The 16,774-nt window shown below is 39.4% G+C and overlaps 1 protein-coding gene and 1 pseudogene across 1 annotated transcript in view; both read left to right on the forward strand.

The window, feature by feature from the left end:
• Positions 1 to 372: 372 nt before the first annotated feature.
• Sycp2l (synaptonemal complex protein 2 like) overlaps positions 373 to 16,774 on the forward strand; it is a 71,994-nt gene continuing 55,592 nt past the window's right edge. Inside the window, exons 1-9 of the mRNA XM_063259712.1 lie at positions 373 to 705; positions 2,180 to 2,362; positions 2,462 to 2,581; positions 4,632 to 4,736; positions 5,164 to 5,188; positions 11,670 to 11,755; positions 11,866 to 11,954; positions 13,522 to 13,556; positions 16,438 to 16,580. Coding sequence (XP_063115782.1) covers positions 373 to 705; positions 2,180 to 2,362; positions 2,462 to 2,581; positions 4,632 to 4,736; positions 5,164 to 5,188; positions 11,670 to 11,755; positions 11,866 to 11,954; positions 13,522 to 13,556; positions 16,438 to 16,580 — 1,119 coding nt within the window. The remainder of the gene's footprint in view (positions 706 to 2,179; positions 2,363 to 2,461; positions 2,582 to 4,631; positions 4,737 to 5,163; positions 5,189 to 11,669; positions 11,756 to 11,865; positions 11,955 to 13,521; positions 13,557 to 16,437; positions 16,581 to 16,774) is intronic.
• On the forward strand, positions 1,247 to 1,396 carry LOC111756500 (U1 spliceosomal RNA; annotated as a pseudogene).

A 16,774-nucleotide genomic window follows, 5' to 3' on the forward strand; every position in this document is an offset into this window, starting at 1 on the left:
CCACATGGATCACCTATCCGAGACAACGTAGCTGCAAAGCACATGTACGGAAAATGCTCCCTTTGGCCGAAGTACTTAAAAAAAAAAACAAAAAGCAGAGGGACGGGAAACGCCTCTTCTTACAGTATCAGGAGCGGATTTGGAACTCCAGGTGCGAGCCGAGCTCGGCGCGGCGCCCCCGGGGTCCCGGGGTCCCGAGGTCCCGGGGTCCCGAGGTCCCGCCCCGCGCGCAGCTGGCCGGGCCCGGGCCGCCCTCGGCTCGGAGGCGGGAGCGCTTCCGGCGCAGGTTCCCTCGATGAGCACTTTTAGGCTTCAAAGCCCTGCGCCACCTGCGCCCGGGGCCTCGGCCCAGCCGGCCGCGATTGCGGGCAGATGGAGCGCAGCCCGGGCCCTGGGATGCAGCAGGTGAGCGAGCGCGGGGCCCCGCGTCACCCGGCAGGGACCGAGGGCACCGGGACCCGGGCAGCCGGGAAGGGCGCCCCCCGCGGGCTCTCGGTGGAGCCAGCCTCCGGGGCCCCGCGGTGTTTGCGCGGCTTTTGCAGCAAAGCCCCGCGCTCGCCCGTGCACGCGCTCCGGGGCGGTGTCGCTTGGGACGCGGGGGTCCCGGCTGCTCCCCTTCCAGCTCGCGCTTCCTGCGTGCGGCTCGCAGGGCGCGTGGCCTCGCCTCCCCGGCCAGGTCCGCGTCCCCAAACGCCCCGCTTTTCGGTTAGCTGCGGGGCGGCTCTCAGCCAGCTCGGGGCCTGGGTGCTGCCAGCATTGAGCTCGCATTCACCCACTGTTCCGCCGAGGGAGGAAAGCAGGGCTAGATTTTGGTCGTTGGTGTTCACCCTGGTTTTCCTATTTATAAATGGAGCCGGTGCTGTCGGGCTGGGGAGTTAGCTCCGCGGTGCGAGCGCATGCCTGTGTGAGGTTATGGGTTCGATCCCTGAACAACAACGCAAAGAGTCAAAGATAGGGATTTAAAGATGTTGGTTAAGTTCAGAGGGGGCAGGATTGCGCCTGAACCCTACTTAGAAGAGATTTTTAAATATATTTTGTGAGAATTATAATTTTCAATTGTTGGAGTGCAACCAAGGCAAGGGGTGACGTTATTTAACATGGCTTTCATTATGTGTTGGGAAACCCGAACCGAGGGTCAGAAAGCTTTCTGGAAGAAAATGTATGATCATTCACCATTAAATGTTCCAGATGGTGCTCTTGTGGTTGTGGGAGTTTGATCATTGAACTTGTATATAAATCCGACGGTGTACTGACCCAGCCGGGAGATACCATGATCACGAAGGTGGTTTTCCCAGGGCGAGGCTCATCCATTGCACCCCGGATGTGCTGACCCCTGCGATTTCCTCAAGTGTGGGAAACTTGTGGTAGTGGGGGACTGCGTTTGCGCTTTCCCCTGTTAAAAAGAAGAAAAAGAAAAAAAAAAAAACCCTACAGTAATGTTTGAGAATTATGTCACAAAGACAAGGCGTAAACTCATGACTGGGTTGGAAAAGAACCTCCCCTCCCTTTTTAAAATTGAAAACTCTCAATCTGAACATAGTTTATCCAAAGTCTTTCTTCTATTATAATCGCCACCAGAGTTTGTTTACTTGGGATGATCATTTCTTCAAATGATGATTGCTTTGCTTCTTGTGGTTGTATTATAGACCATGCTAAAGGAGGCTGGGTAAAAGTGGTGGGTTTTTTGTTTTTCTCATTAGTTTACTTAGACCTGTAATCATTGGTGTGGCCAAACAAAATTTCCTTTTCAGAATAATATAAAATTTTTAGAAGCTAAAATGCATTTCTTTCAAATAGTTTTTTTTTCATTCCAGTCAATTTTTTGTTGCATGCAATTAGCCATCTATTATCATGTATGTCAGTGATCATAGGCTTGAATTTTCTTAATGTTTTAGAATTTGCAGAATTGCAGAGTATCTTCACATATTTACATCTAATTCGAGCGCAGTTTTTCTTACGATGGTGGTCCCCGAGCTGTAGCAGGCTTCGGGATGAACCACAGGGCTCCCCCAGACCCCAGGGTGACACCAGGGTTGCCACTGGTCCAGCAACTGAATTCTGAGAACAGTCTGAAGCCAACAGAAACCTCAGTCATTTAAGTGATTGTTGACAGTTTTTACCCTGTTATTTCCCACTGACCTACTACTGATGACCATATTTATTAGAAATATTGTAAAAGAAGTATTCTTGGGGGAAAAGTAATTTACAACCATCACTTCTGCAGCTTCAGTCGCTTATTACTGGTGCCTTCCATGGTAAAAGATTTCAGGAGATACAAGAGTATCTTCAACAGAAAGAAAGCCAATTTCCTCAAAAATATGATCATCTCCTACTGCATCATCTTGACAGATCAGTAAATCAGGCAAGTGAGTTGGGGTTTTTTGGGAGAACTAAAGTGACTGAAAGGCAATGTATAATTATTTGTGAGGGATTTAATTTAGTGTGTGGTCTGATCATCTAGGAACTGGATAAAAATGAATTTCAGCATGTTTCGCTGTTGTTGAAATGTATCCAGCGATTCTTCAAAGATGACCTCGGAAAAGAGGAGCCCTTGCTAATTCAGCAGGGGCTGATCCCAAAGATAAGTATCACACTTTCATTTTATGACTTTTGGGTAACTTAATGGGAGAAGCTGGTGGGGGCAGCAGAGCACTTGCCTAGCGGCGCTCCAGGCTCTGAGTTGGGTCCCCACGACGTCAAAACCAAACCACACCACTGTGGACTGGGTGGATTTGCAGCTGGATCCATTCTTGCTGTTGCTTTCCAATCGGGTATTAAATTGAATGCATGTTTCCTAAGTGTAGGCCAGGAAAAGCACCCTGAGAATGCAGGATTAAGGCAGGCACTACCCCTCTCCTTGACAAGCAGCAGCATGTTTTTAATGATCAGCAAATTATCAGGAAAGAGAGGATAAACAGTCCTGTTACTTCAGTAGTATCACAAAGTGAAACCTAGAAACTCTTTAAAACTTTTGCCTCTGTAACACTAGTCTCGCTTTCTAAATGCTGGATAGATTTGAAAAAAAAATTAACATCTTTTTGGTGAAAGTCACTCTCTAGATTATTTTCACTGTTTATTTTTATTTTTTTGGTGCCAGGGATTGAATTTATGACCTCGAGCTTCCCAGGCAGGTGCTTATGCTGCTGAGCTAAACCACCGGACCTTTTATATTTTTGCTTTCTAAAATGAACCATGAGGCAACATTTATAAGGGTCTTTATTAATGGCATCTGGGAGCATGCAGCATTTACAAAATCTCTTGCCAAGCAAACCTCCCTGGGGAGGCTTTTGTAGCTCTGTGATGGTGTGTTTGCTGGTGAGGAGGGCTGACCGGATAATTATGAAGTCTTTAGTGTCAGGCTTTAGCACCTGAAATTTATCAAGACCAGTTTGGGCCAGCGAGATCTTGATCTGTTTTGTCTCCTAAACTTCTACTAATTGGAGGTCTGACACTTTAGGGGAGAGAAAATCAAGGCCAGCCTTGTCCAAACTCAATTCTAGAGCACTAAAAGTTTTTGCAGGGGACCCAAAAGGTTCTGTGTTGATTTTTGCATTTAGTTCACTTACCTCCTTGGTGCACTAACCCAGGCAGATACCGGGAGGCAGGGAAAAGGTAATCAGCTCCATAGTTTTTGAAATGGGGCAAGGTGACCTGGGAGTGCTTTGGAACTTAAGCTGATGTTGGGGATATGAATGGGATTGTACCCCAATCTGGTTTCCCCCTTTAGGCTTAAGAGTACTTCCCACGTTACTGACTTCAGTCAAATTGATGTGCATACAGGACTTTTCTTTCTCTTTAAAATGCATATACATTTTTCTTTGTAAAAATGACCAGTGTCAGCAAAGATGGTCTTTGCTTTATTAAGTATATTTTAGAAGGGGTTATAGAAGTGTATTTTAAGTTGAATCCCTCTTAAAAATTTAATGTGAAGTTAGATATGTAAATCCTAAACACCTCTGAGGTGGTAGCTTTTGGCAGAAGAAAGCCTGGGCCAGGCGTCTTTACTGTAACCATGGCTACCTGGAGACCGCTTGTGTCCATGGCCCATGCTATTTGTGTTCTACACCTTCTTAGATCTGCACGATTTCCCCTCTGTATTGGCGTTGTTTATCTTTTAAACGTCCCTCACTAGAATCAGATGTGGCAGCACACACATGAAATATCAGCACCTATAAAACCAGGCTGAGGCAGGAGGCACTCGAGCTGGAGCCAGCCTGGGAATCTTAGACCTTGTCTTATAATTAAAAACAAAATAAATAAAAAAAAAACCCCACACACACCTGGGGATGCAGCTCAGCGTGAACACCCAGGGCTTTATCCCCAGTGTAACAAATGGAAAACACGAAACTTCGCTGGCCAGCTGCTTCAGGTGGCTTTCTGGTACCAGTCCTGCCGAACCCTCTCTCTCGCTGGTATCTGAGAACCGAGGGCAGCTCTGGAAGTGGGCTCCATTCTGAGGCCTTCTCTGGCTAAGAGGCCTCACAGCTGGGCCTAGCTGAAATACTATGCAGCGGGGGGAAAGGCCTTCAGGATTGTTTAGCTGCGGTAAGAAAATTGTCCCATGAAACTGTTGGAGAGGCAGTCGATATTCAGTCCTAGCTGATTGTACCAGTGTTTCTTCTTTTCTGTACATGGCTTCCTGGTTTGAAAGGACCACAGGTTTTCTGAGCACTGACACCCTTGCCTCAGACACAGCATTGGCGGACCTCCTGGAGGACTTCCTGGACTCTGCACTGGTAAGGCCGGTGGGGTGGTCTGCAGAGCAGGTCAGCTGTCATGGGCAGAAACCTCAAATCTATAAGAAATCTCAAATTTATAAGGTTGGACTTTATTTTTTTTGACTTTTTGTTGAGATGTGAGTTCTTTTAAAAGACTCTGTGTTAAGAATATTATGTAAAATAATCATGAATATATATGTGTGTATAACCAATGTGATACAAAAATGAGAGATAATTTATTTTGATACAAATGTGTATTGCTATTCATTTGATGCATGCGTTCTTTTTTAATGAGTTGATTGAAACTCAAACAGGCTTTCTCTGATTCTTCTGGATTTAAAGATTTAAACACTTGAATTATTAGAGGATACAATTGTTTATGCACTAATGATGTAGCTTATGTTGTTTTTAAAGAATATGCTTTGTACTTTTTCTTTCTTATTAGATTATTTCCAGCAGTAGTACTAAAGGTAAGTATCAGAAGATGAGGGAACATCACTGCTATGTTGAGTCAGCAAACACTTGAGGTAATATGGCCATTTTAACAGAGTCTGCTGACCCATGCACATGGGTGGTTTGTCTTCCAGCATCTTTGATTCCTCTCTTGAATACTATAATTTTCATTGTAGAGGTCTTTCACTTTGGTTAGGCTTGTTCCTAGATATTTATGTTTGAAGCTATTGTGAATGAAATTATTTTCTCAGTGTGTCCATTGTTGATGTATAGAAAAGGCATTGATTTTTAAATTTTGATTTTTTTTCATCTAGCCATTTACTAATCTAAAAGTCTCCTAGTGAAGTTCTTAGGATCTTCTAAGGAAAGGATCATTTCATCTGCAAATGAGAAGCCTACCATCTTTATTTCCCATTTGCAACTTTTATTTTTCACCTAATTTCTCTGGTTATAATTTCAAGTACTATCCATGCAGGAGTAGGGAAAGTGAACACCCTTATGTTATTCCCAGTATTTAGAAGAAATGCTTTCAAGTTTTCTCCATTCAGTATGATGTTGGCTGTGGGTTTGTCATGTATAGAAGGATCTGACCTCAGTATAATAAAAAATATAACTGTTTTCATCAAAGACTTTTTCTGCAACTGTTGAAATCATGTGATTTTTTTTTCTTAGCCTTGGTGCCATTTATGGAATGTTATATTTGCTGATTTGAACTGTTCTTGGATCTCTGGAATGAAACCAGCTTGGTCATGAGTTATAATCTTTTTAATGCTTTGTTGCATTGTTTGTGAGAATTTTATTGACATTTGCAGGTATGTGCATCAGAGCTATTAGCCTGCAATTTTCTTTGTGGAATCTATATCAAATTTTGGTAACAGAGTCATACTGGTTTTGTAGAATGAATTTGGATGCATGTCTTTTTTCTATTTTGTGAAATGGTTTGAAGAGTGTTAGTATTATTTCAGGGTCTGGTAAAATTCACCAGTAAATCTGTCCAGTTTTAGCTTTTCTTTATTGGGAGACTTTTAATTTCTCCTTCAACAGCATTATTTATTATTATTTAGTTTTATTTTTTAATAGCTCTTGTTTCAATTCTTGTATGCATCTAGAAATTTATTTCTTCTAGATTATCCAAATTATTGGAATGTTTTCGAAATAGTTCTAATAGTTCTCTGGATTTCAGTGTTATATACTCGACTTTTCACTTTTTTTTGATTTTTTAAAAAATTCTATTTAAAGAATAAAAATAAAAAGGGTAGAAATAATACATCATTTCAAAGAAAAATAAACAGTAAGAAATCACTAGTTGATAATTACATATTGTCCTCTTACAAATAGTTGTTCAAGTTACAAAAGTGAAGCATACAAAGTGGACATTCAAACAATGAGACTGCAAACAGTTCTGTTCAACTATCCAATAAAAACTTAGTAATGTGATTAACAATCCTATACATTTAAACATACATGCAGTTATCCATATTTTTAATTTTTTTATTTTAAAGAGGGTAAAATTAAAGATGACAGAACAGAATAGATCATAAGAAAATAACTTAAGAAACAGATTTCAAAACAAGACCACTGGAGATCTTCACTGTCTATCATATTGTCTCTTTTTTTTTCCCAAATAATTATCCATATCTTCACACACAGTGACTACCTACTGAACATTATAGTACTAAACTGATCAGAGCAGGATGCTGAAGGCATTTTAGGTCTTCAAAACCAGACAATAGGGGAGTCCACAATGGCTGCCATAATGTCTCTCATTCTCTTCCAAATAGTTGTCCATATTTTGACGTATGTTGAAAAGAAAATAGACTAATATCACTGAACAGAGAATAGTAGTATTGCTAGATTTTATATCATAATGCTACAGAATTAGCACTGGGTATCAGTGTCTCTTCAGAATATTTGTTCATTACATCATGCTAAGATGTAATAGAAATAGAATAGAATAGAAATAGAATTTATTCTCATAAACTGTTTAGAAGTTCTCCACATGCGTGAATCTCTACTCAACTTACTTTTCTCATTGCTGAGACAAAATATCCAACATCCAGAGCTAAAGGAGGACAGGTTTATTTAGCTCACAATTTGTAGAGGTTTCAGTCCGTAATTGGCTGGCTTCTAGGCAGGGTGGCGTGGCAGAGGAGCATCACAGAGAAACAGTTATGGTGGGCAGAAGGTAGCTAAATAAATAAATAAATATTTTAAAAATCAAGGGACTACCATAGCTCTTTCTAATACCTTATATTTTATTCAGGCTACTTAGGGCGGGAATCCTAGTGCCCTGGATCCGAGCACCACACGGTGAATCAATTCCAGTCACACGTTCCAGATCCAGTCACCTTGGAAAAACTCCATCTGTGACCTCAGGAGGCTTTGGGGGACATCCAGACGCAAACCATAACAGTGTTGTAGTGTCGCCTTTTTAATCTCTTTCCTCTTTTTCTGATTAGTTTGGGTTTATCAATCTTGTTTATCTTCTCTTTGATTCATGGATCCTTTGTATCCTTTAAAGTCTCCATTTTATTTCTACTTTTGGTCACTTCCTATACTGGTTTTGGATTTTGTTTTTCTAAAACCTTCAGATGTGTCATTAGGTAATGTATTTGAGAGCACTTGGATTTTTTCATGTGGCCCTTCTAGTTATAAAATTGCCTCTTGGGGGAATGCCTTCACAGGTTGTATTCCCGTTGTCATTTGTTTGTAGAAATTTTTAAATACCCCCTGGTTTCTTCAATGACCTATTAATTGTTCAAAAGTTTATCATTTGATCTCCATATATTTGTGTTTTGTTGATGTTGTTGTTTGTTGTTTTCTAGTTTCTAGCATGGGAGGTTTTTTTTTTTTTCTGGTTAGGCCTTTTTATGTTCTAAAATCTCCGGTACCTGGATGTTCAATTTGGGAAATTTCTATTTCACTGAATAAACTTTCTGTGCCTTTAGTCTGTGTCTCATACCCCTCTTATATTCCAAAAACTCTTAAATCCTGGCTCTGAGGTCTTGGATGTTTTTATAACTTCTTAGAAATAAACTAAGAGTCAAGTCTTGACACTGAGTTTTCTGCTTGATCAAACTTGCTGATTACACTTTCCACTGAATTTATTTGGCTTGTTGAACTTTTCATTTTCAATATTTTTCAGAATCTATTTCTATTAAAATTATCCCATTTCATTTAGTTGAGTTTGTCGATCATTTTTATGATCATTCTTCTGAATTCTTTGGTATTTCTCCCATTTTGGTCTCACTGGTATCAGTCACTGTGGCAGTATTTTCGAGTGTCATATTGCCTTATTTTTAAATATTAGTTAAATATTAATTTAAATATTAAGGGGTACAGCTTTTTTTCTCTTGTTCACATTCCCTGGGCTGTCTGTCTATTGTGCATTGTTGAGTTTAATTCTAACTGGATCTTGGTATGTGTTTTCTCTGTGGCCTGTCTGTCTGTCTTTAGTGGGACTTGACATGGGATATACCAAGTCAGAGACAGTGACTTCCTTTCTCCGTAAATCTGGAAAGTGTGAGATCTGTCTGGTTGTTGAGTCCGTGTGCTTTACCCTGCAGGTGTGTGAAAGTGGTCTCTGAGTGTTCTTCTCTACTTCTGTCAAGTCAGTGTAGTGTGAATGAATATTGACTCTGAGCTGAAGTCCTTTCTGTGTTTTAATGTCTACCACAGGGTTTCTTGCTGCTGTTGCTACGGTGGTAAATTTTCAGAAGTAAGATGTCGCTAAGGTTGGGCATACAGACATCTCTCATTTGTTGACTTCATTTCCTTCAGATGTGTGTGTGCACATGCACACACACACAGAGTGTGATAGCTGGGTCTTGTGGTAGTTCTATTTTTAGGGATAGCTGTACTCACTTACATTCCCATCAACAGTATAAGTATTTTTTTCTTCATATCCACACCAGCATTTTGTTATTTGTTTTTATTTTTTATAGTCATTCTGAATTGGGGGAGAGGAAATCTCAAATGTAGTTTTGATTTATATTTTCTTGATGGTTAAAAACATTAGTAGTTTTTCTTATATTTTATTTTCTACTTATACTTCTGAGGAGTGTCTGTTCGGGGTCTTGGCCCATTTTTACTGGATCGATATTCTTTTTTTGAAAGAGAAATTTGTTTGCGTTTTGAAATGAAATCATGTTTTGAGTCAGTTCAGATTCCGGACTGGGGTGAGTCGGGTGTGGACAGAGGGCCAGGGCTCCCTAGCAGAGGCGGAGCAGGGAAGGCTGGTGCGGAGGTGGCCTGGGGAGTCCTGGCAGCTGCTCTTTGTCCCTTTCTAGGTTGAGTCTTTGCCTTTGGCCTTCCTGTGCATCTTTGTTTTGCTTAGTTTTGAGTTTTGACAGAGATTCTTGAGCTTCCTTTTTGGAAGGTAATACTGCAGTTCTTCTCTCATTGCAGACTTCAGTTCTGTGACCCCTTCCTGTGACAGCTGATAGATGGCATCCATTTGAGAAGTTTAGAAGTTTAAGTAAGCAGCCTCAGCAGGGAGCCAGGGTCCTCCCTTTGTAAGCACCCTGAGCCTGTGCCAGAGTGCAGAGAAATGGTGTGAGGGCTACCCCTGCCCTGGGGGGAGGTGGTAGCCTGATACAATAGAAGGCAGAAAAGAGTCTGGCTCTTCCTTCCTGTCGCTCTGCCTGCTTTTGCTGTCCTTTGCTGCCTTGAAGTGCGGCCCCTGTGCCTTGCCACCCTGTCTTGGAGCCAGCTGATTGTGGAATTAAACCTTCACAGACTGTGAGCTAAATAAACCTTTCCTTCCTTAATTTTGGGTAATGGAGCAACGAGAGAAAAGTAACCAAGACCCATCCTTTTTCTTGAAACTAGTAGGTGATGGTGACCTGCCTGCTCTTAGATCTACATCTTGCTTTCTGTCTCTGCTTGGTGTTGTAGAGTACTGTTTTTCTTAGGTGTTTTTTTTTTGCCAACTGGAACCCTGCTAGGTTTATCCAGGTGAGAAACCGGAGATAGGAGGGGCAAATAAGATTCCATGGGTCTGGCAATAGCTCTTCTTTCCTCTGACCCTCTGCCCTAGACAGTAGGGAAAGGGCTAACTAAGGTGGCTTCCAGCTGATACTAATCTCTGGGCTGCTTCACTTTTCCAAGTTTGGCTTTCCACATATTTCTAGTCTTTGTAACTAATCCCATGTACTAGTCCATCACAATGAAATGCCTAAAATGGCTTTAGTTACTTTTTACACATTTCTTTTTCTTCTGTACCTATTTTCACCTTAGACTATTGCATTTTCTTGCACAATTATTTATTACGTATAATTCACATATTTTGAATTTTGAGATGAATCAGATGCTTCTTAAATTGTAAAGGTTCTTGAGTAAACATTTTGAAGAGTCACTTTTTTGCAGTGTCTCGATTAACCAGGTTTCTCAGTTCTTTCATAGGGCCATATGCTGTTAGCTTCTACCCTTAAAATAAGGACCTAAAATGGTGTGTGTCAGTTAACAGAATGCACAAGCACCTTGAGTCTTGTACCATTCAATTCTGTTAGATGATGATGATCATGATTGGTGACAACAGACTCTAGCCACATTTCTATTTCCAGAGATTACCCAGCCCTGTTGGCTTGTCTAGATTAAAAAGAGAAGACTTGGGGCTGGGAGCTTAGCTCAGCGGCGTAAGCATCTGCCTAGCAAGTGCGAGGTCATGAGTTCCATTCCTGGCACCAAAAATAAGTCCTTTACATTTTTACTTTCTAGTTTGCCTTCTTGCAATATCATGACTTACATGGGGATTAGGAAGTATACAGGACAACCCACTTGGGGCCCTTTCTGTGTCTCTCTCAGACAGAAGCTTTTTTCTCTCAAATACATTCTGCTCTTAAAAAAAAAGTATACAGTTTGTGTTAATTTGCATACTAAAGTTATGTATTTGGACCATCAAAGCTACATTATGACCTTATGAGATTTTTGTAGTATATACTACCCCTATTATTTCATATCTTAACATATGCCTATAAAACAACAAAAAGTTTATTTAGTAGGCATAAAATAGCATTGCCTAGCCCTGTTTACTGACATATAAATAGCTGCTGAAGTTGCTATGATTGTATTACTAAAAACCAATATTTTACTTAAATATTCTTGCTTTGTTAGTGCACAACCTTATACATATAATTTTTGTTTTTATGTAATACAATGTAGAAAGCACATAGAACTAGCAAGAGATGGCAGGAAACTGCAAGAGCTGTAATTGGTACATCGCTCAGTCTGGACAGAAAAGTAGCTTTGCTCTAGGCAATATGTCACAGTGTGTGCAGGACTGCAGTTCTCCGCGGTGGGCTTTATGTAACACAGTCTGTTGGCACCTGGGGGCTTCCGTAACTTGCAGCAGGCTGTAATGTGTCCTTTCCCCAAACTACATTGTTCTGAATTGTTGAGTGCTCCCATGGCTTGTAGACTGGGCATCACACGGCAGTTTAGAGGTCATTCCCACACTCTTCAGGGTGTACACTTGAGCTTTTCAAATTATGCTTTCAGGAAAAATTCAGATGTTGGACTCCTTCATATTTAGCTTAGGACTCCTGGTGACAGAAAAGACTGTAAATCTCTTGATTCAACAGGAGGTGAGTTACAGGTAGCAGTGGGTCACAGTTGCTCGGAACCCTCAGGGAAAGTGGTGCTTAGGTCTCTGTTTTGTTTCTTCCCTGTGAATGCCTGCTCCAATTCCCCCAAGGCTCTGAGGACTTTAAACAGCATTTTGCAAGGGATACCTCGGACAGAGAAGAGGAGACTCCCTTTGGCAGAAGGCATGAGCAACCTTATGTAAGTAATCTGGCACTTGATTAAGGGATGCTGTAAAGACAGAATCTCTCAGAATTGGACTCTGCTGTCCTTCTTAGACCTAAATACTTGGAGCTCTCTTCTGTAGGTGCTTGGGGCACTGAGCAAGGTGGTGAACAAGGACTTGGGACAAAAGGTAGACTTTGCCAGACTCTTCTTTTTCAGTAGTTCAGGGTAGGTTTTTTTGGTTTGGATTTTGCTTTTGTATTACATTTGTGAGACAAAATGCCTTAGGGGACATTTTTTTTCCATATTAGTGGTGTATTGGAGTAATGTCAGGAACACAGACCCTCGAGCCAGGCTGCTTGGTTTCAAGTCCTGTTTTTGCCACTAACAGTAAGATGTGAGCACAGCTTTAATCTCAGCGTACGCTGGTTTGCTCATCTATAAAATGGAATGAACTGTATAACTATTTGACAGAATTACTGTCAAGGTCAAATCAGGAAATCCATGTTAAAGTGAGTAGAACATAAATGCTTTAAGGTTGCCAATTCCTAGCTAGAATAGGGCTTTGTATTGCTTTTCAAGTGATGGATTTTTTGGGAGGGATTTGGCTAGGCTCAATTGAAGTTTCATAGTTTTGAGGGGCATGACATTTGGTGGGAAGGTTGTAAAATTTAAGGAAAGAGCAAGACCAATGCCCTATTTTGACAATTGAAGCTAAACAGGTAACTGCACTAGCCATCACTGTGTGGCCTGCAGGCACAACCAGGGCGTTTACCACAGGACAAAGCCTAAAAAATGCTTGGCGAGCATGGAACTCATCTCTCCTACATTCTCCTTCCCCATTTGTCATTGCAGGATGTAGTTGTTCCATTGAATTAAAGTATCGAATATGTTAGTGAAATCATTACCTTTACTGGAATATTCAGATTTGGAGAGTAGCTGACCTAATATTTTCTCACTAATCCTGTGGTCATGTTACCTTGTTTCTAGAAAAGTCTAGAATGTTCTGGACCTCAAGTCAAAAATCTAACAATCACAAAGACAAGCAAAACTCTCCATGGTACTGTTTCAAGGGTTGGATTCTTTAAAATGGGAGATTTTCAGGCATTAATAAAAAGATTGACATCCTATCTGTTAGCGTTTAGTAGAAATATAAAATAAATGTATAATTGCATAATACTTAATCCCATTATACAAAATTGATCAGGTTTAAACGTCACATCAAACTGGTCTCATTTCTGTCAGATGTCAAAGTATGTAAATAGGTTCATAGGTTGATGGTTACAAAACTCCAGAATTGTACCATTTCATGAATCTTCCTACATCATTCTAGTAAACTTGCTTTACAGAAGGGTGAATAGAATCTGAGAATGTATACTTGCTCTAGCTAGTACACATTGTATTTAAGAAATTACGAATATAGTAGATCATTGATATATGAACACAAAGATATTTTTCCATAAAATGTATTATGGACATTTTGATGCTGAATATGTAATAATTTCAAAGTGCATATTTTAGTTTTAAAATTTAATGCCAGTTTAATAAAGTTTTACCTTTTGATGTTCATTTCAGTAAAATGTAACTTGTCTTAATGTTTCAGGAAAGACTTTGCAAGGACAATCTTGACTGTGGGTGGTAAGAAGAATTTGGAGTTTAAATACTTAGAATATTAAATATTGGTACTGGGTGTTAAAAGCATCTTGGAACTATGGGGAATGAATTATGGCTGAGTGAAAGATGTAAGAATTAAGATTTTATCTTTTTAATGTGCTGAAAATTATTATGACTACTGGATGCTCACTTACTTGCCAGGCAACTGTGTCAAATTTTAGAATTTTTCCATATTTTCTGAAAATGAAATACTTTTAAATCACTTGCAAATGAAGGCCTCCAATTCTGTTGTCCTCCTTTTGATATGTGTTTTTCATTCCCAATCATATTTTAAAAATATGATTGTTTTATAGATTTTAAGGATATGATGTGTATGCTAAAATACAGTATTTAAACTTTAAGAAATTATTTTTAATACACATTGCCATTAACACCCCTCAGCACACTTCTCCTTGCTTTGAACACTTTTATCCCATCCATCGTGCCACTTTCTAAAGCACTTCTGAAAGTCCTCTTTTTTAAAAAAATTTTTATTTAAAAGGAAAAAAAAACCAAAACAGTATAAGGGTACAAGTAATACAGAATTACAAAAAAATTGTAAGAAATTACTAGTTAATAGATTACATATTGTCATCTTAGAAATAGTTGTTCAAGTTACAGGATTAAAGCATACAAAGTGGACATTCAAATAGTGAGACTGCAAACAGTTGTGTTCAATGATTCAGCAAAAACTCAGTAATATGGTCATCTATCTTAACACACCTAAACACTTGCAGTTGTATCCTTTAGAGCACTTTTTTTCCCTCTTTTTTACAACCAAATTTACACATTTTGGGTTTTATTACTCCCATAGTTCTTATTACTTTTTGGTTTTATTCTCTTCCAAAAAAAATGACAAAACAAAACAGTCAGTCAAAACAAAGGATAGACATAGCACATGATGTAAAAAGAGTACAAGGGGGGCTGGGGATTTAGCTCAGTGGCGTAAGCACCTGCCTTGCAAGCAGGTAGTCGTCAGTTCGATCCCTGGTACCGATGAAAAGGAAAAAGACAAAAAAAAAAAAAAAAAAGAGTACAAGGTTATCAACAATGGTTACCATAATGCCTCTTGCTTCCTTAAAAAGAATTGCCTATATCATTAGGTATAATAAAATTGAACAAAACAGTACAGAACAAGACCAATAAAACCTATAACATTGGAGACATTACAGGACTTCAAAAGAAGATAATAGACAAACCAGAATGGGCATCATAGTGAATCTTAGTGCCTTTAAAGTAGTTGCCTATACCCTCAAACTTGATACTATCAAACAGAACAGAACAGAGTAAAGTCAGTCAAAACAAGATAGTGGGAGTAATACAGGGCTTCAAATCAAGTTAATAGGAAATCAAAAAAGTTACTATAATATACCCTGCTAATTTTTTTTTGATTTTTCCCTTAATTAAAAAATAATAAATTTTTTATGAATAAGGAGGAGATTGAGGTAAAAGAGGACATAACAACATAACAATACAGGCCAAAGCATGGCAATTTCAGCAACCTAGTGTTTCACCACCAAATAACCCGACTTTAATAGTAGTTACCATAGTGTTTCTCTCCTTGAAATATTTGAATATAACTTCATATACTATAGCATCAAACATATCAAACATATCAGTGTGAAACCATTCAAGTGTATGAAAGTATTACAGAGTATTTAGAAACCAGCTAACAGAAAACAAACAATAGTTTCTATATTATCTCTTTGCCTGTAAAAATTTTTGTTTATACTATCATATATAATAAATTCAGTGAGATACAACATGATAAAACCAGTGGAGACAGAAGAGCAACAGTTTGGTGGGACTTCAAAACAAGATATTAAATCAGCACTAGCTATTATGATCTTATTTTCTTCAAAATAGCTGTTCATTTCATCACAGGCAATAATATCAAACAGCCAGAATAAAGCCATTCCAATTAATGAGTGAAAACTTTATAAGGCTTCAAGGCCACATAATGGGGAATCATGATTACCACATCCTTTTATATATTTGAATCATTTCTTACACTAGGAAAACTATTCGGTATTCACACATTTGAGTTTGATTTATTTCACTTATGAGCATGGTCTCAAGCTGCGTGAAAGTCCTCTTTTGTGAGGGTCTCTAATTAGTTGTGCTGTTGCTGGTGGCTGGATAATCCTGAATGAGTTCAAAACATTTACAGCAGTTTCTGTCAAAAACACAATGGGTATTCTCATCTACTTTATTTACCAAATATGGCTGAAGTACTTGTGGTTGTCCCTCACGGTCAAAATGATCATGAATAAGTGTTTTGAATCCATTTGGAAATCAAGGCAGCCATGACAGTGCAGAGCTGCTTCCGGAAGTGAGTTCAAATGAGAGGGAGTTTTATGAAAAGGACTGATGGCAATGTGGGTCTTTTACTGTAATTTTTGAGTTTAAATACCATATTTTTCGATCACACTTCATAAATGTCATCAAGTTGGGTCTATCCACTTACAACTCCCTTTTTAACCCCTAAAATCAATTGAGATTTGAACATACTGATGCATGCAGGTTTAGTTTATCTGCTGTGAAGCAGCACAAAGTATGTTGGGATTTTACTTTTGTGGTTGAAATATTTTTAAGGCCTTTACGTCTGATTTGATGACTATTTAATAAACGTAAAATATGAAACCCAGAAATACGTATTTTGAAAAATTGTTATATGTTGACTTCTTAATTAAATTTTTTTCTTCTATCGATACTTAAAAATATTTTAAATGATTGTAGCTGCTTCAGATTACCTCTTGCCACTTATAAAGATACAAAGCCGATCTATTTCTTAGAGCAAGTGCTAGTCTGTAACTCACGCTTTGTGTTGCATGTGCCTGGAATTACCTGTATTTTTAATGTCTAGATTATGACCAGCAGATTGCTCTTTCGGAGGCGTTGTGTAGAATGACAACTAGAGCATCACGGGGCACCCTCGTCCACCAGTGGTTTGATGACGATGTCCTTGCCCAAGGCTTCAAACAAATTAGGGATCGAGAATTTGAGACGGTGAGAGTCCTGCTCAGTCAGTATGTGTGGAGCAGCTTCTCAGTATTTTCCTGTGTGTCGCGCTTCAGGGAGGATATTTTTACCTCCTTACATGTGATTAAGCTGACTTTCTGATTCTCCTATTAGGGAAACAGTTTTAAGGCAACATGAGAGGAGTACTTGGAGACTGGGGAGGAGAGTATAGACAGACAGGA

Source organism: Cavia porcellus, unplaced genomic scaffold (genome assembly GCF_034190915.1).
Source record: "Cavia porcellus strain 051 isolate PalLab524CR breed Dunkin Hartley unplaced genomic scaffold, mCavPor4.1 scaffold_13, whole genome shotgun sequence".
NCBI classification, from domain to species: domain Eukaryota; kingdom Metazoa; phylum Chordata; class Mammalia; order Rodentia; family Caviidae; genus Cavia; species Cavia porcellus.